At 44.3% G+C, this 11603-nt stretch overlaps 1 protein-coding gene across 4 annotated transcripts in view; it reads left to right on the top strand.

Annotated features, from left to right (window-relative positions):
- The window catches only part of LOC117734936 (trinucleotide repeat-containing gene 6A protein-like), a 32968-nt gene extending 21639 nt beyond the window's left edge, over window positions 1-11329 (top strand). For 3 of the 4 annotated variants that reach the window (XM_034539292.1, XM_034539294.1, XM_034539293.1), the window contains 12 exons: window positions 841-960; window positions 1158-1304; window positions 1524-1613; window positions 1728-1902; window positions 2023-2148; window positions 2606-2776; window positions 2879-3019; window positions 3452-3559; window positions 3700-3930; window positions 4457-4530; window positions 4934-5073; window positions 5604-11329. In XM_034539292.1, the coding sequence (XP_034395183.1) occupies window positions 841-960; window positions 1158-1304; window positions 1524-1613; window positions 1728-1902; window positions 2023-2148; window positions 2606-2776; window positions 2879-3019; window positions 3452-3559; window positions 3700-3930; window positions 4457-4530; window positions 4934-5073; window positions 5604-5952 (1872 nt within the window). In that variant the 3' untranslated portion in view covers window positions 5953-11329. The remainder of the gene's footprint in view (window positions 1-840; window positions 961-1157; window positions 1305-1523; window positions 1614-1727; window positions 1903-2022; window positions 2149-2605; window positions 2777-2878; window positions 3020-3451; window positions 3560-3699; window positions 3931-4456; window positions 4531-4933; window positions 5074-5603) is intronic. The other variant, XM_034539295.1, reaches the window with a different exon arrangement.
- The last annotated feature ends 274 nt before the right edge of the window (window positions 11330-11603 follow it).

The following is an 11603-nucleotide window of genomic DNA, read 5'->3' on the forward strand; positions in this document are numbered from 1 at the left end:
GGTGCTACAATCTCTCTTTCTACTCCTTTCCTTCCCATCGCTTACTTCTCTCCTACTCGTCCCATTTATTTTACTCTTTAACCCGTTGCTTCCTCTATCCTCACACTCGCGTCACCCGCTCTTTCCTTCTCCCGCTCTCCTTCTGCAAAATTAACTCTTTCCCTTCTTCTCTCCTTCTCTCTCTCTCTCTCTGCACTTCGCTGGCTGCTGATGTGCTTCCTGTCCCTCTGTGCTTGCCGTCCATCTGCTGTGCACCTGGCCTTGCTTCTGCAGCTGTCCGTTTCCCCCTCTGCTTACAATAACCCGGCTTCGGATGAGCTCTCCTCCAATCAAAGCATGAGCTTTTCCCCTTCCAATTCTGGTCAGCCTATCCCCTGTCTTGACTCTGGGCCATCTCCTGCTCACTCTAGTCCTGGGGCCGCTCGGCAGGTGAGTGTGGAAGGATGAAGAGGATGTTGTCTTGAAGCTCTAACAAATGTGAATGATTAGAAAATGGGGTTTGCGACCCTAACCGTGACAACGTTGCTTGAAGAAAAACAATAAAAACAAAAATAAGCTTACAAGAGATGCGCATACTTAAAAAAAATATGCAACACCAATTTAGTGAAGCACGAAGAGATATCAAGAGACGTGTTGTGCACAATTCATAACCAGCGTTGCGTAATAGAATATTGTTTTTTTTAAATTGTGCACAGGTGACAACTGTTTTTGTCAACACTAACATCGTGTTGAATGGTAGTTGGCCACAAAAAGATTTGATTCATAGTTTGTCCTAATTTGCATATCGCAGCTTGTTGCAAGTCGTTTGATTATTTGTGTTTTTGTGTCTTCCCTGCTTAGAATGTAAACCCTATGATTGGTGGCAGCAGCGTAGCACAGGGCCGAGGCGGCCCCCAGTCCCAGGTCCCCCCCCAACCCAACCTCCGTAACCAAGTGCCTCCACCCATCCTGCCCTCTCAGGTAGAAAACCCACATCAAACAATGTTTTTTTGTTTGCGTTTCAATCGGATGCCTTTTGCGTCTACTTTTTATTATGTAACGTTTTCAAGCCTGTGAGAGTCTCATCCATGGTTTGATTTGCGTTTTACCTTTATTTCACAAGGCAATGTGAGTGATATTATATAAATGTGTATAATATACAAATTGTTTGTGTTCAGGTGCCTCCATCCCTGTTGAAGTATTCAGGAGGTAACGGAGGTCTGAACCCTCTGTTTGGCCCTCAGCAGGTGGCTGTGCTCAATCAACTCTCCCAGCTCAACCAGTTCAGCCAGCTGTCACAGCTCAACCAGATCAGCCAGTTACAGGTAGAGTGATGGAAACATTCAGTGCACATACATGTTGTATGTGAGCCGTCTACATTGTTCCCTTGCAGCCTTTCATATTTGTTACTCCATCAATCAGAGTACAAATATATTTAAAATATATTCTACAATGCAGAAAATGTCTTGCCAAACTTATTCTCAGAGATACCAAATAATCGTCAAACTGCTTTTATTCACTTTTTTTTCCTTGTCTGTCTGCAGCGTCTTCTCTTCCAGCAGCAGCAGCAGCAGCAGCAACAGCAAAAAGCTCAGAGCCAGAGAGCCATGCCTGTGGGACGACCGACTGAACAGGTGTGTGTCTAAAAATCCCTCTGAGTCCTGCTCCATTGCAACCAAATACATTTCATAAAACAGAGTTGTCTCTGTGATGTTGCCTCATTTAATTGGTTTCTTTCCGGCCCGTAGACGCGTCCTATTGGTTCGTCTCCATCGATGATGCAGCCGCCACGGCACCTGGACCCCTCCCTGCTGAAACAGGCCCCGCCACACAAACCCTACCTGGATAACTACATGTCCCACAACACCCCTGAGATGCAGAAGGAAGCTGCTGCTCTCGGACCCTTCAGCAATTTCCCTTTAAGTATGTTCGATTTTTGTAGAGTAATATTTTAAATATGTATCTCTACCCACATTTTAAAAAGGTGTAAACTACCTTTTTTTGTGTTAGTACTGATGATAGGAATGTCTCTTCTTCCTTCAGGCTTGAACTCTAACCTGAATGTACCCCTGGACATGGGTGGTGGCGGAGCTGTGGGCTACAAAGAGCCCCAGTCCAGACTGAAGAAACTTTGGGCTACTGACCCTCTGGAGCAGAACAGCAAACCTGGTACGGAAGAACCTGTGTTTGTGACGGCTCATGCTGTAGCATCAGAGTGACCTGTTATTAAAAGGGCCATCAGAGTTGTTTATGCAGCGGTTGTCTTTAGCAGAGGCGATCATGTTCTTCTAGGGTGCAGACCGGGAGGGGAACTTTTGTTTATGGTGGTCTAAGTGCATTTGGGCAAACACTGAAATGTTTTTTATCTTCCTGCAAACTCTCCTTCTGTAGACTTGAAATGTGGATTAACCGCATTGAAGGCCTTGCGATATATAAAATGTTCAGTTATCATGAGCCATGCTCTTAATGCCGGACAAGACAGGGTGCTATATTTAAAAACAAATGCTGACACATTTTGAATCTAAAATGTATATAAAAGATGTAATCGTGCAACTTATGACGTAAAATCCAACAGATGAGTTGCAGTCGATTTGATTCCTCGTATTTCTCTGCGTTCGTCCCACAGGTGCTATGTCGTCTGGGCTGCGTCTGGAGGACTCTCCCTTCTATGACTTCCTGTCTCCCGGCCCATCTCCCCTGAGTCCTCCCGGCCAATCAATGGGCTCGGTGGGCGATGGCTGGCCACCCCGTGCCAACTCCCCCCCGCCCCATGGAAACACTGTCACCTGGCCCCCAGGTACGCAAGCTTCCGCAAGCACGAACAAACGACGCGAAAGATTTGCGTTGGAAACTGCTAATCGCCGTCTGTGTGTGTGTGTGTGTGTGTGTGTGTGTGCAGAGTTCCGGCCCGGGGAGCCGTGGAAAGGATACCCCAACATTGACCCTGAGACCGACCCTTACATGACCCCCGGCAGTGTCATCAACTCCCTCTCCATCAACACCGTCCGTGACACAGACCACCTCAGGGACAGGAACAACGGTAGGTCACACAAACTACTTGTTGAAAGATGTCCATTTCACATCTTTTATATCTCTCATCCAATGTTTTTCCCCTTTTTAAAAAAAAAAAAAATGTTTCCATTTTTTAGCAATGAATTGTGTGTCTAAGACAATACTGTCTGCGTCCTAAAAGGAAGTATGTGCTCAGTTTTAAGCCTTCACCTCCAAGTCTTTTTGTGAGCCCTATTAAACACTTAATAGAGACATGATTTTGTCTCTAGCTCCAAATAACATTGTATAACTCAAATAAGCCACACTTGTAATGGCTTCAGATTTGCTTTTAAATCAACTTTGCATCCGTTTTGCTGCTCAGATTGTAGCTTCAGGCGGTCAAATATTTGGTCCAATGCTTTAGATTCAGATTTGATCGAATGCTTCCACAGTCACTGACCCGTCTCTCTCTGTTTCTCAGGGCCATCCTCATCACTGAACACCACGATGCCTTCTAACAGTGCCTGGTCATCCATTCGTGCCTCCAGCCACAGCGGTTCCCTCACCAGTACAGCACAAAGCACTTCAGGTATGCGCCCATGTTGGTTTGAGACTCGTAGTTTTACTGTTGGACAAAATGACAAAATGTGTGAACGTCTGCAGGACGGCTGACTGCTGTGTGAAAATGGACAAGAAGTTTCATGTTGTTCTCTCTCTCTCTCCCTGCAGCCAGACCCAGTGAGTCAAAGTGGTCTCCCGGCGGCGGTTCTGTGTCCAACTCCTCCCTGGCCCATGAGCTGTGGAAGGTCCCCCTGCCTCCCAAGGCGCTCTCCGTGGCGGCCCCCTCCAGACCACCACCCGGCCTCACCAGCCAGAAGCCCAGCTCTGCCTCCTCCGGCTGGGATGGCTCTGCCCTGAGGCTGGGAGGGTGGGGCTCCTCTGAGTCCAGATACACACCTGGTGAGAGCAGCGGCTCTATTCCCATGTTCTACTGCGTGACTGATAGCCTTGAGTTTGAAGTCCGCGTCGTAAGCGTGTCTCTTCACAGGTGCCATTTTGGGGTCCTTATACACACACTGTAATATTATGGCGAAGCACAGTATGTATTACTCCGCGACGCTCCTGACAAAACATTTTGACAGAGCGCCATGTACCACACAAAATCGCTTCGAGGTCAGTAAGCACAGCCAGAATTAATTCATAAAAAAGGCACTCCGGATTATAAGGCGCACTGTCGTTTTTTGAGAAAATGAAAGGCTTTAAAGTGCGCCTTATAGTGCGGAAAATACGGTACTCTACCCTTTTAATATAAGTGAGGAGACGACCCTCAATGGCAGAAAGAGAAATATGCATCACAGATAATAACTTGAGTATGAGGTCAACAACTCACTTGCCATATGAAGTCGTCTAAGTATGGGGCAGTTGTTTCTCATGTTGCATTGCTGGAGGACACATCTAACCTCTACCCTCCCACTCGTATCGGCAGGTTCCAGTTGGGGCGACAGCAGCAGCAGCTCAGGGAGAAGCCAATGGCTGGTTCTGAGAAATCTCACACCTCAGGTACTAATGGACAAGTTTACATTATTGGCACCTGAATCGATTCTTTCAACTTTGCTTCTGATAAATCTGAGTTCCGCATGTTAATCATCCGTCGTGGCAGATGATTCAAAACACTACATTACCCATGAGCGTCGGCAGGAGGAGGCGTGAATCGGAGCGTCAAAGCGCTTCTGTGTTGCAGTTGAGAACAAAAAACTTGGTGCCTCAGTTGCCTGAATTCAACCAAAAGTGAATTTATTTTAACTTCTACCGTGAAGATTTTAAGTAAACGGACTCGTACCTTCAACTTATCAAAGAACAAGTAGTTTCTGACATGCTTCTGTTAATGTTTTGATGCTTCATCTGTTTTGTTTTAGGTCAGCATTTGCTTAACGACGTTGTGCGTGTTCTCTTTGCCTCACAGATTGACGGCTCCACCCTGAGGACCTTGTGCATGCAGCACGGCCCTCTGATCACATTCCACCTCAACCTGCCGCACGGTAACGCCGTGGTATGCTACAGCTCCAAGGACGAGGCCGCAAAGGCCCAGAAGAGCCTGCACATGTAAGTACATCAGACACACGAAAACAATCGAGTCGATGGCTGGAGGGATGATTGGAAATCAATGCAGCCCGCGTAATCTCATCCATCATTTAGACGCACTAAAGTTAACCGTGCTGCAGTTGAATATTACAGGCGGGCAATGACACAGGCCTGATTTCCTGAGCTAGAGTTCTCCTGGAGGTCGTCAATTGCTTTTCATGTGTACAGGCAGCTTCATTGTAACACACGAGCAGGTGCAAGCTGGCGCTTTATGAAGAGAGGATATAGCTGTCATGGCACGTTATTCTAAATAAATCCATCCAAAGCTTTCTCTGTCTAAATATCTCAGATCTAAACTTTTGATAGTTTTTAACCTCACTATTCCTCTGACATGGTGCACCACTTTAAAAGTGTATTTAGATGAGTAATGCTCCCAGAACACGCTCGGGGTTAAGGAAGGAATGTCATTATTGACACTGATTACTACAGAATCCAGATGTTTTGGAGCAACGCTCTCTGTATCTCTTGTCTCACCTGTGGTCTCTCTGCAGGTGTGTTTTGGGGAACACTACGATTCTGGCCGAGTTTGCCAGCGAGGAGGAAATCAACCGATTCTTTGCACAAGGGCAGTCATTGGCCACTCCCTCCTCCGGCTGGCAGGCCATTGGCTCCTCTCAGAGTAGAATGGATCAGTCTCACACCTTTCCCAGCCGCGCTCCTGAACCCAACCAGTGGAACAGCAGCGATCTCCACAGCTCCTCCCTCTGGGGTGGGCCCAACTATTCCAGTAGCCTGTGGGGGAACCCCAGTGGCACCGAGGCAGGGAGGCTTAGCAGCCCTTCTCCAATCAGCTCCTTCCTCCCGGTGGATCACCTGACAGGCGGTGGGGACTCCATGTGAACCGCCTGCCAATCAAACAGGCTTGGGGAAGGGTCAGTAGAGAATTATCAATAATCAGCAGAAAGAAAATGGGGGGGAAAAAAGTAGTAAAAAAAACGCAATGGCACTAGTCGGACTCTTTCTCACTTACAAGATGTACAACAAAAGGGGTCACCCCTGTGGAAAACAAGTTACGTTTCTCTCTCTGCACATATGTCCACTTTGTTTTAGCCCAAAAACATATCAGTCGGAATACTTGAATCATGCAGGCCAATTCTATAATGTGAACGGATGAATATTTGCTTCCAGGTAGTGCTCTTTCAGACCGAAAAAAGCTTCAATCGAGCTCATTATTATTATATATATATTTTTTGTTTCATTCGTCATGTTTATTTGAATTCCAATTCTTTTCATTTTTAACGTTTTCTTTGTTGTTTTTTTGCATTTGTTTGCTGACAATGTTGGAGTATGAGCTTTTTTAACTTTGCACTGAATGTGGTTTTTTCTCAGTATATATAATCTGCAATATAGAGGGAGCAGCCAGTTTTTCCAGTGTAGCTGTTTACTCATTGAGGTCCTTACCGTATGTATGTGTGTATGCGCGTGCACGCGCACGTATGTGCGTGGAAGTACTTTGTGTGTGCGACTGCGTGCGTGAAAGAGTATGTGTGCGCTCCTCTCTGCCTTGGCACGCCTACCTTACTGCGTTGTCGTGGAGTTCAAGATCAACAGATAGTTAAAGAAGAATAAAAGCTGACTTAGGAGGATATCTGGTGATAGAAAAAAGTGACATTAAAAAGTATTGCACCAATTTTGTTTTAAAACTAAAGAACGTTGAGCTCTGCAGTGCAAAGGACTGTAGCCGCAGCTGGGACTAGCAAGCCCCGCCCACCCCAGGGTAGGGGGCGGGGTCTATCTAGCAAGCCCTCCCACTAGCCCCCTAGTGGGCAGGGGGGAAACAGCACTTTCAGAATAGGCTTTCAATGTTTTGGAGGTGCCACACTGCAACCTCTTGTTTACAAGACTTAGGAGGCGGAACGTGTGTTCATTCTTCATTTTAAAGAGAAGATAGAATAAAATAGAAAATACTCAATAACAAAAAAAAAAAAAAAACAGAAAAAAAAGTTTAAAAAAATGTATAAAAGGAAAAACTACAAAAAATTAAAACTCTTATTGAGGATGAAGACGATGCTTTGTAACTCTGGGAATTCGGATCAGTGTTTTTGGCCATGGCGTTGGTTATTTGAACTATTCCTCTTTGTCTGCTAAATAACCAGCAATGGTTCTCAGGAAATCAAGCCAGTTTTCCCCCCCATGTAGGTGAATTTAAAAAAAAAAACTACTACTCCTTGTAGGAAAAGGAAAATCCAACTTCTAGCACTGAAAACTATGTATAGGTCTGTAAGTTTTATTTTCTCTGCCAAATAACTGCTTTAAGCTGGAGAAGCTCAACACACTGCTTTCAATATGCTGTCTTTGAGGGATGGGGGGGTCCTAATGCGGGGGGGGGGGGTGGAGGACGGGCGGCAGAAAACCCAACGCTCCCTCTCTCCTCTTCTTCCTCCACTCCACTGATGTAAGAATCAAAAGTGGAGAGTGTTTATTGTGCGCGTGTGACTGTCAGTGGAAAATGTCGTGTCAGACTTCTAAACCAAGAGAAAGGCAAACCTGTATCTATGCATACTGTAGCTTCTCACATGGCCTACCGAGAGGCATTTTTCATTATTATTATTATTATCATTCTCCCCCGTGTCACAAAATGTTTTGAAATGTTTCATTAAGTACAACAAAATGCGAAATATAACTTCTTCTTTTTTCTTTTTTAAATGCTCTCATTGCCACAAATGGTGTTATGAAAAAGAAGAAAAAAAAGATGAAAGAAAAAAAAACCTGTTCGCTTTGGTTGAAGATAATATTTTAACAGTGCAAAAGTCGTCCACATTTCATTGCCTTGATCCTAATTGTGTCCGAAGATGCAACAACAAGTCAAGTGGCTTCTACCTGTTTACAAATAGTATATGATTGTATTGTACTGTTTTCTTTCTTTTGAGTGGGGGGAGGGGGGGAGGGGGTCGTACTCATTACAAGTTCCTGACCGTGTGTGTGTGAGAACAGCGTGAATGTAAATCCATCTGTGGTGTTCGTCAACAACAACAAAAATTACATGTGTGAATAATAGATTTACCCATCTACCAGTGATTGTTTAGTTACTATGATGCACAATTATCGGGGAAAAACAAAAAAAAAGCTTCTGAGTGCCCGAACGAGAAGTCAGCATTAGCGAAGCCATGGACCTTAATCTCTTTTCTTCATCGTGTAATTACTCTGTGTTAAGCCTGTGTGTGTGTGTGTGTGTTTTCCCCTTCCAATATAGATTTTAATTTCAGAAGTAAGTTGGCTGAAGTTGTTTTTAAAGTTTAGTTATGAATATTTAACAACTTGAAAGCCTGCTAGTGAAACAGAACCTTGAGTATTAGACAGCGGTGTGTGTGCCAGTATTGAACTGCTCTGTACCAAATAATTCAATCATACAACAAATATTAGTTTACTTAATTCCAGATCTCTTTGCTTAAACTATATCTGTGTTTTGTTTTTATTTTTTTTTCGTCTTGTTTAACAAATGTGTGGAACATCTGAACCGTGGTTGTCATTTATTTCTGAGTTGACTTTAATTTTGACAATTTGAACTGAGGAGCCTTTGGATTTTGCACTTTGCTTTGCTCGTGTAGTTTGGATCTTCAGGTCCGTCAGAGAGAGATGATGCGTCAGAGTATAGTGACAGGGTAGTGTGCGTGCGTGCGTGCGTGCGTGCGTGTGTGTGTGTGCTGCGACTAGAGAAGATGGTGCTTTGTTGGCCCCAGTGAGGGAGCGAGAGAAGAGTGAGGGGGGCCGTCGTCCTCCCCTCCAGGTTTACGTCTCCCTGTTCACTGGGCCGGCCGGTCAGAGCGGCGACCTTCGCCACGCCGCTCTGACCCGACCCAGAATGTAGCTGAAAACAGTTTTTAAAAAAGGTTTAAAAAAAATAATGGCGGCCTGAGCCTCGAACGTGGAAAAATGAACTCAAACCAACCACTGCTCATCGTTTTATGTGATTTTTGAATCGTTATTGGACCGCGGTTCTGGCCGCGCCCGGTTCTCACGACGTGGAGACGCTCGCGTCTCAGCGAGCTTGACTGAAAAGAGGCGGGGCTTCTGGATCAGCCTGTAGCGACTCAGGCACAGGGATGTGACTTGTGATTGGCTGTTTCTTCTGGCTTTTCAGGGACACGGGATTTACGCTTCCCACTCCACTGGCTTATCCAGGATCAGCTCTCCCTCTCCAACTCCTAAGCTTAATTACAAGGAGAGGAAACGCAAAACTGACATGAGGCCCGGTCGCAAGTTGAACTCCGGATAGTCCGTGTTCCCTTTACGCGCTTGATATTATACACTTCATTCATTCTGATTCTGCTTCTCCCGGCGCTGATCTGGGAGCAGTTTTGTCCCTCCTCAGTATCCTTACCTTAACAAATTAGTGGGACACAAACTGACCCTGGATGAGCGGCCCAGGAGGCGGCTCCGCTGTAAGAGAAGGGACGAGCACCGTCTGTAAAACGCCTCATTTATGTGTTACTATTTTTGGTTTCCAGCTAAATCTCGCTCTGTTCTGTCTGGTCCAATCTACTGTTGGTGCGTGTGTGTGTGTGTGTGTGTGTGCGTGTGTGTGTGTGTGTGTGTGTGCATTGGAAGATGCAAAAACCCAGTCTCGTACAGAAACAGTGTGAATGCTTGAACACATTATCATGCCAAATCGAGGAGGGAAGGAAAGGGATTTTTTTTTTGGGGGGGGGGGGGGGGGGGGTTGGAGTGTGTATGTGTGTATTTAAAAAGCTGGACAATGTTAAATGCTTGAAGAAGAAAAAAAGTCATTTGCAAAAGGATGACGTGAGGAAAACCACCATGCGCAACGTACAATCCCCAGGGCTGCCGAGCAGCTTCCCGACGAGGCCAGAGGAGGGAAGGAGAGAAAGAAAGGAGGCTAGGAAGAGAGGAGGGAAGCTGGCTGGTGATACTCTACTACTTTTTAAATGTTTAAGAAAAATAATGTGACGCTGTGTTTTTGTTGGTTTTTTTCCCCTCTTGACTTAACTATCCTGTGAGCAAACGCTATATTGTATCATGACGCGCCCAACGCTGTCGATCAAAAGCGCCGCGGCTGTTTGTTTCTGACACAAAAACAACAACATGCAAACTGTGAGAATCTGCTGTCTTTTTTTTTTTTTTTTTTTTTTTTCATTTTACATTTTAAATTAATACACACAAACAAAAAACCCTGAAAAGCTTTAGTCTAACCAGCACAAAGATGTGGGGGGGTGGAGATATCGGGGTGGGGGGCGGGGCAGTCTATGCAGTGGAGTGTTGAACCCAGGCTTCCATGTCCACCTTGGGTTTTTTGCTTTCTTTAAAAAAAAATAAAAAATAAAAAAAACTTACTATCCCAAAAATGTTTTAAAAACACAGTTTAGATGGGATTCCCAATAATATTCCTCAAAACATGTCGTGCCATCGTCGAATCGTACTACTACTACTAATAATAATAATAATAATAACCAAGAAGAAGAAACCTTTATTACCTAGCAACCGTCGTCAGGCCAGTTGTAGCAGGAGAGGAGGACGGGTGGAGATTTGCAAAGTCCATTTCTTTACTTTCACAGCTTGTCTCCTCGACGAGCCGAGGGGACCGAGGCCGGTGAAACTGCAAATTTTACACAACTACGATGTTTTTTATAGAGATTCTATCAATCCAGTGTGTAGTTGGATCACCTGTAAACCTATTATGCACATTGCTTTGGGAGACTGTTGAAACTATATATATAATATATATATATATGAGAATATAAACGTACAGTGTCTATAATCAACGAGAGGGACGTCTTCCTCTCTTACAAACAAAACGGGAAGTACCTTTTTATTTTCAAACGTCTTCCTCGGGTCATCAAAGGATTTTATCTCAAACTTCGGGGGAAACTGCACTTTTTTTGAAGGACAATCTTTATTTGTATGGGTATAAAAATTGACAAAAAAAAAAACGAAGTCGCCTGATATTACAAGGTATAGAAAAACCAACTCCAGTGTGCTCTAATAATGAATGTCTCCTCTGATGCTGTCTGTTTGGTTTCATTTAATCCTTTTTATTCTCCCTTTTTTGTTGCTTGGTTTGTTCTGTATTTTTTTCTCCTATTTTTCTGGATTTTAGTGCTCTTAAGAGAATCTGTACTAAGGTGTAGAGTAGTAAGTAGTAGGTCTTCTGTTGGCTGTACTCGTATACTGATTACTGTTTGTAACCCTCTGGCTCCTGCAGCCGTCATACAAAGCTGTAAAACTTGGGTACAACCCTCAATAAAAGACTAACAACGACTCAATCCTTTTGTTTATATTTTAAACGATATCATGCGTCTGTGTTATGTCCTCGGTAACCTGATTTTTTTTTTATAATGGTTTTAAAAGATTCAATGTTTTAATTTACAAGAATTCACTCCTATTGTAAGTGTTCTTTTCAATACAACTTATTTGAAACTACTGGCATTAAGTAAGAAAATATATATATATTTGAACCAGTGGTGGAAGAAGTATTGATCAATCCTTGAGTATAATGCAAAAAATACGTGTTCTACAGCGAATGAACCCGGAGG

Source organism: Cyclopterus lumpus, chromosome 8 (genome assembly GCF_009769545.1).
Source record: "Cyclopterus lumpus isolate fCycLum1 chromosome 8, fCycLum1.pri, whole genome shotgun sequence".
NCBI classification, from domain to species: Eukaryota; Metazoa; Chordata; class Actinopteri; order Perciformes; family Cyclopteridae; genus Cyclopterus; species Cyclopterus lumpus.